The sequence below is a fragment of the Micromys minutus genome, assembly GCF_963924665.1.
Source record: "Micromys minutus genome assembly, chromosome: X".
Taxonomy (NCBI): Eukaryota; Metazoa; Chordata; class Mammalia; order Rodentia; family Muridae; genus Micromys; species Micromys minutus.
Window position 1 is genome coordinate 78,977,747 of NC_137970.1, and position 15,836 is coordinate 78,993,582.

The 15,836-nt window shown below is 35.9% G+C and overlaps 1 protein-coding gene across 2 annotated transcripts in view; it reads left to right on the forward strand.

Moving 5' to 3' along the window:
* RNF128 (ring finger protein 128) overlaps positions 1-15,836 on the forward strand; it is a gene marked incomplete at its 5' end in the record, with an annotated part of 100,621 nt that overhangs the window by 56,752 nt on the left and 28,033 nt on the right. For both annotated transcript variants that reach the window (XM_080910024.1, XM_080910023.1), the window contains one exon: positions 13,578-13,825. In XM_080910024.1, the coding sequence (XP_080766150.1) occupies positions 13,578-13,825 (248 nt within the window). The remainder of the gene's footprint in view (positions 1-13,577; positions 13,826-15,836) is intronic.

The window sequence follows — 15,836 nt, forward strand, 5'->3', positions numbered from 1 at the left end:
TTGTCCTTTAGTTACCCAACAGATTTTCAGATGCATCTTTTCTCTTCTTAGAGGATTTAAGTAGTCATTTAGATGAAGATGAGAATGAAGATTGTCATTCATACAGAAAGCCATGAGCAAACCATCTATAACACTGTTCCCATCTATAACAGAGTTTGGTGCTCTTCTTAAAGTTTTTACATTAAATTCTTGGTTTCCACCCAGTCTATTTCATTTTTGCAAGCAAGCAAGAGGTGAGAGATAGCAGAACTGGCCAATGTAAACATTATCTCTCACCTCCTTTCTGTAGTCCTCTGTTGTGTGTCTTTTCCTGGAAAGACAGGAACAAGCATCTACTCACCCCCAATAGGGCATTGACTAAAGAAACTATTCCACCTGAGTATAGCTAAGTGAACTTGTGAGTTTACTGTGGTTACTCAAAGGAGTATGGATGGCTTAAAGCAGCATCACTTAGATGGGTGATAACCCATCATCAAAGTTGTATGTTTGGAGTGCCCTGAAAGACTTGCAGACAGCTCAGCCAGCAGGAGACTTCTCTCCAACAGTAATTAGTGCTTATATAATCTTAGAGGGTGGTGGGAACTTTTTAATGTCATTTTAAAAACTTTTTTGATTAAGAATAATTTTTATATAGTATATTCTCTGATCACAGTTCCTCCTCTTTTCTCTCCTCCCAGATCCTCCCCGTGGTGTAAGTTAAAACTTTGTTTATATAATACATTGTGTTTATATTACCTCACTATAGAAAAAAGATTTCTAGAATTTTTTCTTGGGTAAGTAGGGCTTTTGAATCTTATTAAGATTCAGGAATTTTCTGAGACTTGTGAGTTGTTCATTTCCTGAGCCTTTTGAGTGTAAATTGCTCCTTGAATCATAACAAGTTTTCCAGCTGGATGGACTATTTCAACAACACCCTCAAAACACTGCATTTTCATTTCTTATTTGACTGTACTTAAATTTGCTGACAAGGTAAGGGAATTTATTTAACCTTATGTAATGTAATGAAAGGCAACAGATAACATTTGATAGTAAGGAAAGCTACTTGATTGCTTTATTTCTTTATTTCAATATGTGGTACCAAGGGTGAAGGTTTGAAAATTAAAGATAACATATTACAATGTAAGAACAGGTGTCCTTGAGGCTGATTGTTTGGCATGAATTCCTGTTCTGTTCATGAATAAATATTGGGCATTTTGGCAACCTGAACCTCAGTTATTTTATTCATGAAAGAGACCCAGTAATACTTATTTTCCATGATGCTATAACACATACTGGACAACTGGAGAATGTTAGTTCCCTTGAACTTTTTGCTAACAGTTTTATTAGTTTGAGACAGTGCTCTTCCTTTGGTTGTTGTAGTTTTTCAGTATCATACTTTGAAATATGTAATAGTTTTATATTCAAAAGAAGAAAAGAGCAATGATGCCCATCTGGGTAGTTTCTGAAAAATGATAGGAAATTGCATAATAAAGAAATGGGACTAGGCATGGTGGCAAATGCCTATGTCCTGGTACTTAGGAGTTTGAGACAAGCCTGGGCTACCCTGTTTCAGAAAAAGCAATGACAACCATGGATATAACTCAGAGGTAGAATACTTGCCTATCATATGGAAGTCTCTGGGTCTCATCTCCAGCACCATAAGAAAACAAAGCAAGGCAAAAAATTAGCAAAAAGGAGACCCTACCAAACAAAAATAAATGGGCTACAGGAACAACTGTTATGTCTTCCATTTTAAAGTAAGGACAAGACCTTAGGATTAAAAGATTAAACTCCATCAATGAAAATGTTTATGGCCCCTTTTCTAGCATAGAAGTAAAAAGAAAGGATTTAGGAATCTGATGGATTTTAATATGAGTCGCAGCTCATTTATCTCCTGTAATATATTTGTGTGCTTTGCCAAATTAATCTCTTTAAAACTTGTTTTCTACCCATGTAGAATGGAAAATAATAATTATGTCTACATTATAGGTTTATTATGATGGATAAATATGGATAAAGAATTGAGTGCAGGTTTTAATACATTAAAAGGAAAGCTTAATTTCTTTTTCGCCTAATCTCTAGCCCAGTCTTGGAGACTGCAGTGTACATCACTGTATCATTTCTTAGAGCCTCTATTCAAGGAAAACTCAGTCCAATTTCATTTAATGTATTGTTTCTGAACTTATTTATAGTCTTTCTTTATATCTCCAAAATACTAAACATCTAAAATTTAATTTGGAAATTCTGATTAGTAGGCACTTTATAATTTCTCCGTTGTCCCATTATTTTTTTTTTTTTAATTTTGGCTTCATAACTTTAACTATATCAAAGTCTGGTTAATTTACAGAAGTGACTAAACCGGTAGAATTACCTCAATTCATTATGGCAAGAACAACATGATTCAAATGTGACAAATATTTATGTTTATGGTTTACAGCTTTTAGATCATACAGATGAAAGTTCAATGTAGACATCTAAAGACAAGGTTTATCTCTTTATTGACTCTTAGAAACAATTTATTATGAAAGTATAAAAACGAGTGAGATCAGCTTGTGTGTTTTTAAAAATTATTTTGGGGAATATAGAAGCTAGCCATGTGATACTTTATTTAAAAAAACAATATTCTCAGGTATTCTAGTTTATGACTTTTGGGTACTAATAGCATAGTTGAAGTTATTCAGAAGCATTACAGAATCTCCTTTAACTTCTGTACCTAAAGAAATATTAATTATACTTTTGTAAACATACCTTTGTGTTATTTGACCAGGTCAAAATAAAAACTTTACCTTTCAACGGTATTCTTCCCAACTCTAATAATAACACAATTTCCAATCAAATCTTCTGGTTCCAAACTATTACTGAAAGGGATGCAAAAGAAGACTCCAGAGGGAAAATTGTAATTGGTGAATTAGATAATATCAGTTTGAGGATCATTGATTTACTCCAAAACATCTTAAAATGTTATCAGAGGACAATTGTTGCTCCCTGTAATCGCTCAGTGGTTCAAGAAGTCAAGACTAATTTCATAATAACACTTAGACATTGTTCATTCTGCTCATATTTATACAAACAATATAAAAGCAGTGACAATACTGCTAGCATCATTTTTCTCATTGTTGCTTTGATTTTTTTTTTTGAAACAGGGTTTCTATTTGTAGCCCTAGCTGTCCTGGAACTCCAGGATGTCCAGGATGGCCTCCAAGTCACACAGATTCACCTGCCTGTCCCTTCTGAGTTGTGGGATTAAAGGTGTGTGCCACCACTGCCTGACAAGGAGCCTAGCATCTTAAAACAAATTAAGACTGAAAGCACTAAATGGTATTTACTGTTATTATCTACTGCTGTGCACTTATAAGAAAAGGAAAATGCCAACTTCACAGAGAATGTTCCTAACTACCATGGAGTGCTCATCTCTAAATAGGGCATCTATAGTACATCTCTTTCTTCAAGGCTCAGGGATGATTGTGGCAGAGGAGGCAGGAAGATTGTAAGCCAGAGAGGTGATGTTTAAAGGGAAATGTTGTTTTTCCTACCTAATAGGTCAGTCAGTTGCACATGTGAACTCATAGTAGTTATGGCATAATGTGTAAGACCTGTATAGGCTAAAACCAACAAATTTGCAACATGGAATGGGAGATGGGCATGAAGTCCCATGCCTAGCTGAAGAATGTGATCATTCTTTTTAAGGGCATGGCATCTGTAGGACTTTGCTCCATTGCAGGCCTCATACCCAGTAGTAACACTAATTGAACTTGATGGTTTGGGTTTGTTGTAGCTGTTGTTTTATTTTTTCAAGACAGGATGTCTCTGTATAGCCCTTAGCTGTGTTAGAGCTTACTCTATAAACCAGGCTGGTTTCTGAGATATACCTGCCTCTTCTTCCTGGGTACTGGGATTAAAGGCATGTACCACCAGTGCCCAGTAAACTTGATAGGTTTTTTAAAATGTTGGGTATGACTCATTGTAACTAGTAAGATTTTAATGCATACTATCTAACCTTTAAAAAAATCAAGTACTTATAAAAATGTATTCATATACTGTTATGCAAAATGCTTAAAATTTGTACATTTATCTTTGTTTTTTTTTAAATAAAGTTGTTCAATTAAAAAAAAGTTGGGTAGGTAAGGAAATGAGGGTGGAGTTGGCTGGAGTTGGAGTGGATATGATCAATGTGCACTGGATGAGGTCTCAGGCAACTAATAAAGACACTACTTTAAAATTAGAAATAAAACTGAAGGTCACAAAAAAATACCCAGCTGAATAAATACATTTATGTTATAGTCTCTTCTCTATGCCACTTTGACATCAGTGTCCTGTATGATGGGTAGATGACGTAGGCATAAAGCAGCTTGCAACACAGTCAAGTGTGTGTTTGAGGAAAAAGCACGTGTGGGATAGAGCTGTCGGCTGAGCTAGCTATTCTTTTCAAATACTTCTTTTCACTTGACAACCTACTGACAAACAAGAGCTCTTCAGAGCTAAATATTTGGAAGACCTTTTCTCAAAAATGAAAACTGAGCCTGTCATCTCAAGGAAACACACCGACAGTATTTTCTGCCAATGATAGAGTTTTTAAGTTCTCAGGCAAAGTTGGAATTTGAAAAAAATAAAATAAACCCACTATATAAACTTGATAACTTCCTGATTCTTGAGCTTTTCTGATAACATCCATGTTGATATTAACAACTAATTTACTCTTTTATATTGTATAGTCTTGAAACGAGTTATTATTTAGGTCTGTATAATTCAATGAACCAATATTTTATAGTTGATCAGTGATATTAAAGTAGATAAACAGAAGCAGAGGATACAGCCCAGTTGATTGAGTCCTTACCTTGCAAGCATTAGGATCTGAGTTCAAGTCCCAGAACCCATGTGGACAAAGCCGGATATAATTCTGCATGTTTAGAATACAGGTACCTAGGAGGCTGAGACATGTGGAACTCTGGGGCTTGCTTTCTAGCTATTCTAGCTTCTTAGTAAGATCTAGACCAATGAAAGACATGGTCTGAAAAACCAGGGTAGATGGCTTCTAGGGAATGACATCTCAGTTTGACCTCTGGACTCCATGGACTTGTAAACATGGATATGTACCCACATACCTATGTAGGAGCTCTCCGCAGAAACACACACACACACACACACACACACACACACACACACACACACACAGCCAGGAGGAGGTGTGGATAAATAAAATATTCATTCAATATGTAAGGCAAACCACTGGATTTCCATCTAACCAAGTAGGAAGGGTCCATTGACATGGTTTCAAACTATACCTTTTAACTAACTAAAAATTCAATTTGGATTCAGTATCAAAGCTCAGTGTATACAATTATCTGAAATACTACTAAAGCAACACTTCTCCAGTTGCATCATTTCTGTGAGTAAAAATTGACTTCATGGGCCTCCACTCAAATATAAATAACACCACTCTTCCTTGTTATATTTTGAAGAAATAATAGTTATTTTAATAAAATAATGTTATGTATATTTGATGACCTTAAATGAATGAATTAACATTTTCTAAATTCCTTGGTATTAACTTTTAATCTGGTAAATGTCACTAGAAATAACCTACATAAACAAAGTTTCTTTGAAGTCATCAGTAACTTTTAAAACATGTAAAAATGTCCTGAGACTGGAAAATTGGAAAACTGTGATTCTAATTCTTGGGTTCTTCAGGATATGCTAAACACAACAACTGGTGGAAAACAAAATAGTTAAGACAGGACCAGATGCTTTTAAAACAGTTATGAGAAGTGTTTACTTGTAAATGTGATAGGCCCTGCACAAATTATTCATCTGTGACCTTTTCTACAGAGTTGCATCTATTTAACTACTATCTTTAATGCACTGCTTTCTGAAGATTCCATCTATTAGAGATTGTTTTGTATTTTATCAAAGTGATCCATTTTTCCATTTTTCTTGTGTAGCAGTGCCCTCCAAACCTACAGCTGAAATACTTGAGAATCCAAACCAATAGAGAAACTTTGTATACTATACACACTTAAGTGTGTTTTGTCTTACAGAAGTACTTCTTAGACTTCCTTTCTAAGAGCTCTGGTATTCCTGACTGAAATAGTTATCTTCCCTAACTGTCCAAAGAGTTTGTGCTATAAAGGAAAACAAAAAACAAAAACAAACAAAAAACCCAAGTCTTTAAAAACCACTATGGAAAAAGTTAATTTCCCCAAGTGCAGGGGATTGGTTTCAGGTTTTCTTAATTAGAGGGTTGTTTATTACTGTGCCTGAACCCCTCACGCATAGACTTTGTCCATTTTAGATAGCAGTGAATTCCTAAGTGCCGACTCCCTTGCAGTGTCAAGATGCCTGGGCAGTGTTGAATGTAAGCTTCTGTTTACAGCAACCACACTGGATGTCAGTGGCCTTGTTATTTGTGATTCAATCTTAGTGAATACTTTTGCTTTCCTAACATTAAATTAAGAATGTCATTTTTACTCATCTCTTTAGGTTTTGTGTTAGAATGTCCAGGTCCTGTAAATATGCTATCATTATTCTTAAAATACTCTATATGCTATGAAAATCTTATTATAACTTATTTCATATCTTGACATATTAATATCAAAGGTGAATTAAAAAGGTCCAGAAACGCAGAACTTGCTGTGTCTTTATACTCTAGAAATACTCATTTAATGAGCTTGTGTTTATAAGTAAATAAGATGAAACTAAAATAATAATATCATTACATTTTTTTAAAAATAAAGTTAAGAGGTCAGCTATCAACATGTACCTGCATTTAATTTGTGTTCAGCAGTTTGAATACTAAAAAAAATAAAATAAATGCCTCATTAGTGCTTAAGCTAGAGACCATTGTGATTTAATCTATCAGTTGAATGAAATTCAGTAATGGTGATAAGTATTGTTACAGAGGCTAGAGAGATGGCTCAGTGATTTTGAGCACTAGCTCTTCTGGAGGACCTAAGTTTGGTTTCCAGCATGCATGTTGGGTGGTTCCCACCACCTTTTAGCTCAGTCTTCCCCTGGGGAATCTAACACACTCTCTCTTGGCCTCTGTAGGCACTCACCACTACCACCACACACATAAATAGTTAATAAAAGAGTTGCTACATTCAGTCTTATTATCACTATTCCCAAGACAGGGGCTGTGTTTTCAGTATTTACTGTAGCCCCATAGCCTAACACAGTGCCTGAACTGTGTGTAGATACTGGAAAAAGAATAGAATAAAATTGGAAGAACTGTCTGTATTTTGTATAACTTACCCATAAGGAAGTGATATATAGTTTTACTCATTGGTACTAATTTGATCACCTGAACTATTCATATCACATTCTGCTGCTTCTAAAATCGAGAATTAATACAGTGGAACTTTTGATAGATAACTAGGTAGCAATCTGGGCTCTGGTGGCTTGTGTCTTGAAACCCAGCAAGCAAATTTCTGTAAGATTAAGGCCAGACTGGTTTACAGAGCTAGTTCTAGGACAGCCAGAGAAACCTTGTCTGAAAACAAAACAAAACCAGCCAAAACAAACAAACAAAGGGAAAGAAAAAGAAAACTAGGAAAACTAGATAACTCCACAACTTAAAAGACTATATAAATTAGTGCATTGATATCAATATCAATTATTAAGGATAATTTTATATGCCCAGTCTGTTTGCATCAGATATGTTGTAATATATGTAGCATAAGAGAACAAGGCAAAACAAATGAGAAAGATGACACATTAGGGACACAGATTCAACAAAACAGGGTTGTTCCTGAATTTGTCTTCCTGAGGCTTTGAGTGCTAGTCCTTAGAGAAGATCCATTTCATGAGCTTTGAAGAATTGCTTTGAGTGTTTCTGGATCCCTAATAGGCAAAGGGTAGTATTTTACACACCCCCCTGAAAAATCATATCTATTATACTTTCCAAATCTTGTTAAAAGTGACAATATTATCTGGCCTGGTGTGTCACACAGCAGTTGGGAGGTGATAACAGGATGGTCATCTTAGGGTCAACCTTGGCTATCCTGTGTTTGAGGCAAGTCTGGGCTACATGAGACTCTTAGGGCCTGCAAACTTATCTCAGCAAGTAAAAGTGATTGCTATGACAACAGAATTCATTCTGTAGACCCTGCATGTTAGGAAACAAATGACATCCACATGTGTCCTACACATGTATGTGAATACAAGCACAAAAAATTTCAAAAAGAATATAAAAACCAAAATGAGAGAAAAGAGTTCTAGCTTGTATGTATGTGTCTTCAATGTTCCTTTCACTTTTCTATCCCCCATTTACTATCTACTTTAGGGATAGTAACAGTTTACAATAAATTGTGATCATATATGTACTGCTTATTATAAGTGGCTAAGTTGGTGTAATGAATGTTTTGTGAGCCTTTAGAACGATCCCTTATTGAACTGAAATAATAGCTCAGAGACAGAACATTTGCCTCTAATACTTGAGTCTCTGAGCTCAGTTCTTAGCACAACAACACAAAAAAGTATCATTTTAAAAGTCACTAAAGCTAATCTGAAGATCTGAAGGGTTTGGAATCAGTCAAAGCCATAATAATGACCATGTGCAATATTGGAAGGCCATAGGAGAGCTTAAAGGAAAGTAAAGCTCAGTTAGGTTTGCTTTAGCGTTACAAACTCACACACACTCACACACACACACACACACACACACACACACACCCGAGAGTCATAAAAGGCTTTCTTTAGAAACTTGGGGTGTGGCTTAGTGGTAAAGTGCTTGCCTGTCAGTCATGGTGGCATTCAGGAGGCCTTGCATTTAATTCCCAGCCCTGAAATACAGAGCTCGGGGTTTTTTTCTTTGTTTGTTTGTTTGGGTTTTTTTGTTTCTTTGATTTTCTGGTTATTCCACTAAAAAATGAGTCTGTTCTTTGGAAATCAGAGTCAACATCTTATTTCGTGGTTTCCAATAGAGTAACAAATAGGGGGAAAAAAGTCAAATTTCTTTGGGGATTGCATATACACTGACTTGATTTTTTTTTTTTACTTGATTTTTTTACTTTATTTTCTTTACTTGTATGTGTGCAAGAATATGGGGGGGCACCCCTTGATGCCCTTTAATTTTTATTTTTAAAGTCAAATCACTTTGGATGTCATTAAAAATAGGGAACTACTATGGAAGAGTGGACAACAGAGCGCCCGAGCCACTGTCAAGTGTTCTGCTCTTCCTCTCCCTTCTGGAAAGTCAGTTTGACCTTGTAATCGGAACAGTAGCAAGGCCTGCCTTGTATTACATAGATTAAGACCATAGTTTATAGGTAACTTTTGTCTTGTAACTTGCACTATCCAGAATAGAGGTACACTTGAGAAGATAAACAAAAAAGTATCTCTGATCAACAAATATAAATGCTGCGGGGTACTTGCTCTGAAGCCCTCAAGTGCCATCTGGAGGCCCATTTTCTCTTCCTGTAGAACCAAGCGTACACCACTGGAGAAGCATAAAACTGAAGAGAGCTGATGCAGTTAGCAACAAGTTAAGCAAGACTCTTCCTCCCTACTGGAAAACTGTCCACTGTTAGATTACTTTTTTAATGAATTAGGCTGATCCATGAGGTCTATTTCAGCTTCAATAATATACGACTTCAGTGCAATTTATAAGAGTCTGGAGACAGATAATATTGCTGCTTTATTAAATAATGGCTTATAAAACTAATCCACTGTCAATAAAAAATCCTAATTAGTATATCTTACTTATGAAAATAGGGTACTATTACATATGTGTACATTTTTGTCTGTGGAATAAGAAGCAAGTGCAACTAAAGATGATGCTTTTAATAATAAAGGAATAGAACGGATTGATATTTTTTTATCAATTGTTTTCACATAGTCCACTAGAGCAGAAAAGGTCTGTGTTAAATCTGTAATAAAATAAACCTAATATTTTGTGCATTGTTTTTCACTGAGTTATTTTAAGAGCAATGAGCATGCACATACCATAACATTGTAGATTTGGTTTCATTCTTTTACTGACAGGGGTCCTGGGAACTGACTCGGGTTGTCAGACTTGAGGGGCAAGGTTTTTTTAATCCCCTGAGTCATCTTGCTGCCAAACTGGTATAAATTTAATCAGTATATAACATATAGGTTTTACAGAAATAGAACACTGCTTACAGATTGTAATATTCTAATATTGTGCTGAAATATATGTTATGTTCATTCATGGAAAAATGCTGATTGTATAGTTGCATGTACTAGAAACATTTTTGTTATAACATATCATCACTTTTCCATTAATTTATTTATTCATCTTATATCCCAATTGCTGTCCCCTCCCAGTTCACCCCTCACATAGTCCCTACCTCCAACCTCCCTTCTCTTTTGAGAGGATGAAATCCTCCCTCCCCTTGTATCTCCCCACCTCAGCACACACCTAACTCTGCAGTGATACTTTTTTTTTTTTAAAGATAAGGACTTAGCTAAATATATTTGAGTATGTTGAATGTATTATATCTGATACTACAAAGTTGGAAAGATGGCTCAATGCAGAAAGCACTTGCCATGTAAACATAAAGACGTGAGTTCAAATCTCCAGAATCTAGGTAAACCCATACAGAGCAGTATGTGCATCTGTAAGCCCAACTCTCCTGGAGGGAAATGGTGAAAGAGACAGGAGAATTTCAAGAAGCTCAAAGACTAGCTAGCATGGAATATGCAGTGGAGAAAGGTGACAAGAAACCCTGTCTCAGTCAAAGTGGAAAGTAAATACTGATACCCTAGGTTGTCCTGAAGCCCACAAGTATGTCATAACATTATATACTTGTGTTCACGTTATTCATATACATACAGTGTATACATATAACACAAAATTTAAAAACAACTACTTACATAAATTTTATTGTTTGTGTAAAGCAATTTTTCCAGTAGATTTTACTTGTGTGAAATATCTAACTTCTTAAATATCCCCAAAAGAAAACCATTGGCTATAATGAATTAAATGATGTTTTCTACTCCAGGAAAAAAAAAAAGATTCTTAGTTTAGAGAGGGAGTGGGTATGCTGGCTTAAGTTGTCAAAAAAAAAAAAAATGAAAAGCTAGATGGAAGCTACAGATTGTGGGTATTAATTCCTGATATGTACACAATGTACATTCTCGACTTTTTATTGAAGTTTGAATACAGTGGCTAGTCTGAGTGGCCACTACTGCTGCTTTGTATCTTCTAAAGGGGAGATGCTCTAGAATTCTGCTAGTCACTTATTAGAAGGTCATATCCATGGTGTAAAAAGAATTTTTTCAAATGGCAATGTTTACTGAAGTTGAGAAAAGTAGCTGTGCTGTCAAATACCATATCCATCACAATATCACATCATGTGACTAAAGAAAACTTTAGAGACAGATGTTTTCCTTATAGGAAAAAGACAGCATAATTCTAGGTTTTGAGTTCATGGATAGAAATTTAAAAACAACAAAAGACCTCTCTCCTCCTAACTTACAAATTATTTCACCCATGAGGAAAATTTTGGTTATATGTTTCAGATGAAATTTAGTCATGTTTGTTTTCAATAAAGATACAGAAAATGCTGTGTGCATTTTATACTCTCTTCACTTTCTGTATCTGCTGTTTTCTTCCATGGAAATAGGATAGTGAGGCATTAACTTCTATCAGACTGAATTGTCTGTCATACATCAGTCAGTAGGAGCCCTAAGAGTTTAACTGTCATCTGTAAAAATAGAGAATTTTTGGAACTTTAACTATCTAAAGTACTGAGTTGGAGAGATGATTTAGAGGTTAAGAGTACCCAATGCTTTTCTAGAGGACCCAGGTTTGGTTCCCAGACACATTGTGGTTTAAGTATCTGTAACTGCAGGTCCACAGGCTCTGACAACCACCTCTCACTGTAGTGCTCATAAGGACATTCACGCAAACCCTCATATACATAAAATGAACTGATAAAAGGATTGTTGGTGATAACTTTTGTATATATTAGGAAAGGATCCAAGCCTGTGTACTGTGAGGTGTATCTATGTGGCCTAATCCTTTGTCTTTTGCTACTCAGAACTGTACATTTCAAGGATTATTTATTTGGGTTAAAAAGATATCCACAATATATTCTACCATTTAAGATTTTTACTCTTCCTCATTGAAAATGTCAACACTATCTTAGTATAGACTTTTGTGTTTAAATTCTAGTCTAAAGGTCTTATTTGTGGGTGGTTGTTTATTCCAGGCTGTAGTTTAATCATTAACTTTGAGTAATAGCTTAACCTAGTATCAATAGGGGGTTTCTCTGGTTGGCAATACATTAACATTCAAAGAAACCTTCTTTTGCTTAGGATCATTCCTCTTGGATCATAAAAACCAGGAGGATTATAACCCTTGATAAGCATTGGAATGGCTTGAACAATGACATTCTCAGAACATTGAGAAAGATAATGTTTGTCTTGCTTTTCTAACCAAACATGTTTGGAAGTAGAAAGGAGGTTATTAAAGACATGAGGCCTTTATTAACAGTAGTAGTGCACGTTCAGGTTTGTCCTCAACTGGCACTAAATAGAAACAAATACGTCTATCACTGCTTTGTGTTATTTTCTTTGCTAACATGAACAGGTCTACATATAAAACCTTAGAGCTCTTGAAAGAAAATGTCTGCCTGACTGCCTGCTTGCTTGCTTGTAATAAATGTTAGATGGATGAAGATTATTCTTGTCTTCAACATAGAGAAGGAGGAAGGAAGAGAGGAGAGAGAGAGGGAAAGAGAGAGGGATGGAGGAAGGGAGGGAAGGAGAGAGGAGAGAAAGAGGAAAAGAGAGAGGGGGGAGAGAGAGAAAGGGAGGGGGACAGGCCTTATTTCATATGTGGATGGAATGAGCTTTGACCATATTAGCCTACCCATTGCCCTCTCTTGTCCCATGTTTGCCTTTCACAAGTCTGCTTCCCCTTTCCAAATGTGATAGTTTTTGAAGACATAGAAAAATACCACATTGTGAACATGTGTATGGGCTGTAAAACATATGGTGAGATTATTTGTCAAAAATGTCTATCTTGATATGTAAATCTTTATATATATTTCTATTGGGTAAGAGGTAAGTTCTATTGTCTACCAGTAGTGGACTATTTGTCATTTAGAAGGCCTTCACACAGTTTGCATCTTGGATCATTTCTCAGGCCTGTACTCCTAGCTACTCAGGAGGATCAGGCAGGAGGACCTGAGTTCCAGGCTTGCCTGGGATGTAGAGTGAGATAAGCAAACTAGTCCCCAAAGAATGCTGTTGCATTATGGCCACTGTTTTGTGCTGTATATCAGATATTTACAGTACAACTCATAATATTAGCAAACTTACAGTTATGAAGTAGCAGCGGAATAATTTTTATGGTTGGGGTCAATACAACACGACGAGCTGTTCTAAAGGATCAAAACATTAGGAAGGTTGAGAACCACTGCTTTAAACCATGAGCTTACATCAGCGACTAACTCTTACACATGGCTATAACCCTAAGACTTTTGAATATGGAATATGTTCTTAATAATGTTGACTGAATGAACATACATCCTGTTGTGTCATTAGGTCTCATTTAAAATGTTTTAAATCATCCATTAAATTGGCTTTTTGTATTAACAATCTCAAATTAAAACTGAATTCATTTCCTTTTACAGGTGCAGGAGACATTGTTGCAATCATGATCGGCAATCTGAAAGGAACAAAAATCCTGCAGTCTATTCAGAAAGGCATACAAGTAACAATGGTCATCGAAGTAGGAAAAAAACATGGCCCTTGGGTGAATCATTATTCAATTTTCTTCGTTTCCGTGTCCTTTTTCATTATTACGGCAGCAACTGTGGGCTATTTTATCTTTTATTCTGCTCGAAGATTACGGAATGCAAGAGCTCAAAGCAGGAAACAGGTTTGTACTGCTCCCTTTCCCCACTTTTCTAATATTCCTACTGTTTCAGTTACAGTTTGGTTTCATGGATATTATCATACTTACTAGACAAAGATCTATAAATATGCTTTATGAAATTTAGTCATTCAAAAAGCATATCAATTTTCATCATCTCAAGTTTTATATTCTGTCATTTGTCAAAGTTAATCCTATTTGATTAAGTCTTTTTAACACCTCTAAGGATGCACAGCCAACATTTATTCATAAATGACTGCAAATACATATGTTGCTTTAAATGAACTGTTTTCCTAAATTATAAAAGCATTTCACACTCAAAATAAGAAATTAGAAAGTACAGATGAAGAAATCTTAAAAGCAATATAACTTGTCACTGCCTGAAGGTAAATGTGTGTGTGTGTGTGTGTGTGTGTGTGTGTGTGTGTGTGTGTGTGTGTGTATGTGTGTATGTGTGTGGGGGGGATGGGGAAAGGAGAAGGGAGGAGGAGGGGGAGGAGGAAAGAAAATGAATTTGTATTTATTTGGCAGTGGAACTATAAAAGTTGAAATGCTGAATTTCATGAAAAGGTAGGCTGTGTTTTCAGTTGATGTGTGCCTGTGTGGGGAGGGGTGTGTCCATGGCACCATGTGCATATGAAGATCGGAAGACAATTTGCCAAACCCCATACTCTCACCTTGTGGCTTCCAAGAATTGAACTCATGATAGGCTTGGCTGCGAGGAGCTTTACCCACAAAGCCATTTTTGCCAACACAAGGAAGGTTTTAAAATTTCAGTTGTTCATGGTGACAATGTTAACTACAAACATATATTGCATATTCATAATTTTACTCATATTTTAACATTAATGCTTTAAAAATTACAAAGTACGGAAAATGGAGGCACAAAATACCCAAAGGCAGATAGAACAGAAGAGTACCTATAATTCTCTATTTCTGATCTTGTCATATTTAAGCCACCTTCATCCTTTCCCGTATTCTCAATTCTCTAATTAATTAGCTAAGATTCTGTGGCCATTCAAACGTTATCTTGAATCACCACTCTTTTTGTTGTAGAGTTGTCCATTTGGTGTCCAGAGAGGTTTGGTTTTAGGACCTCCTGTTGCATACTCAACATCCATGGCTCTCAAGTCTCATATAAAATATTAGAATTTTCATATAATGTATGCATATATAAACACTTACGTCCTGTCCAGATTGCTTATAATAACTAATACAATGTTTATGGTATGTAAATAAGTCTTATACTATGTTCCATAGGGAATGATTATGAGAAAAAAGTCTACACATATCCAGGAGAGATGAAGTTTTTTATTCTGAATATTTTCAATCCAGTGTTTGCTAGATCCATACATGTAGAACCTATGCAAATGCAGGGGTAGACATACTCACTGGCAAAATCAACCCTGGCTAAACCTTAACTCGCACTCTGTCTACACCTTGACTTACAGAAGTGCCAGAAAAATATCTCTAGCTATACTGACTTTAAATTTATGGTCTGTATCTGCTTCTGTCTGTATGTGCGTTTAGATCCTTCCTCGCCTCTCTGTCTTCTGTTTTGACAGATGCGATGTTTTCTGTAGCAGCCAGCTTTCTCTGGTGTACTCCAGCTTGTCATCCCAGCAATTTTTCTCCTTTAGCAATGTCTCCCTTTCCTCTAGTTTTTTCCAGGCAACACAAGTACATATCAGCACTACACACATTTTCTACAGGATTTCTATTGTCTCTAGGCCAGAAGCTATTGAGCTGCTCTTCCCTTCCTCTCTCTGTCTGTCTCTCTCATTGCCCACATAGCCTTCATGGACAAATGCAGTATCCCTCCAGAGCATAATTATTTAACTACTTCTATGCCCTCTTCCCTGGCCCATGCCACCATCATTAGTTACTCTTCTCTTCAAGCTTTGTCAGTTTTAACAACACAATGTTGGGCCACTTCACCATGATATTGGTAGTGAACACTTTCAGATGATAGAAGCGACAGAATGCGTTAATATAATCTGAAAAGTTCCTCAAAGGC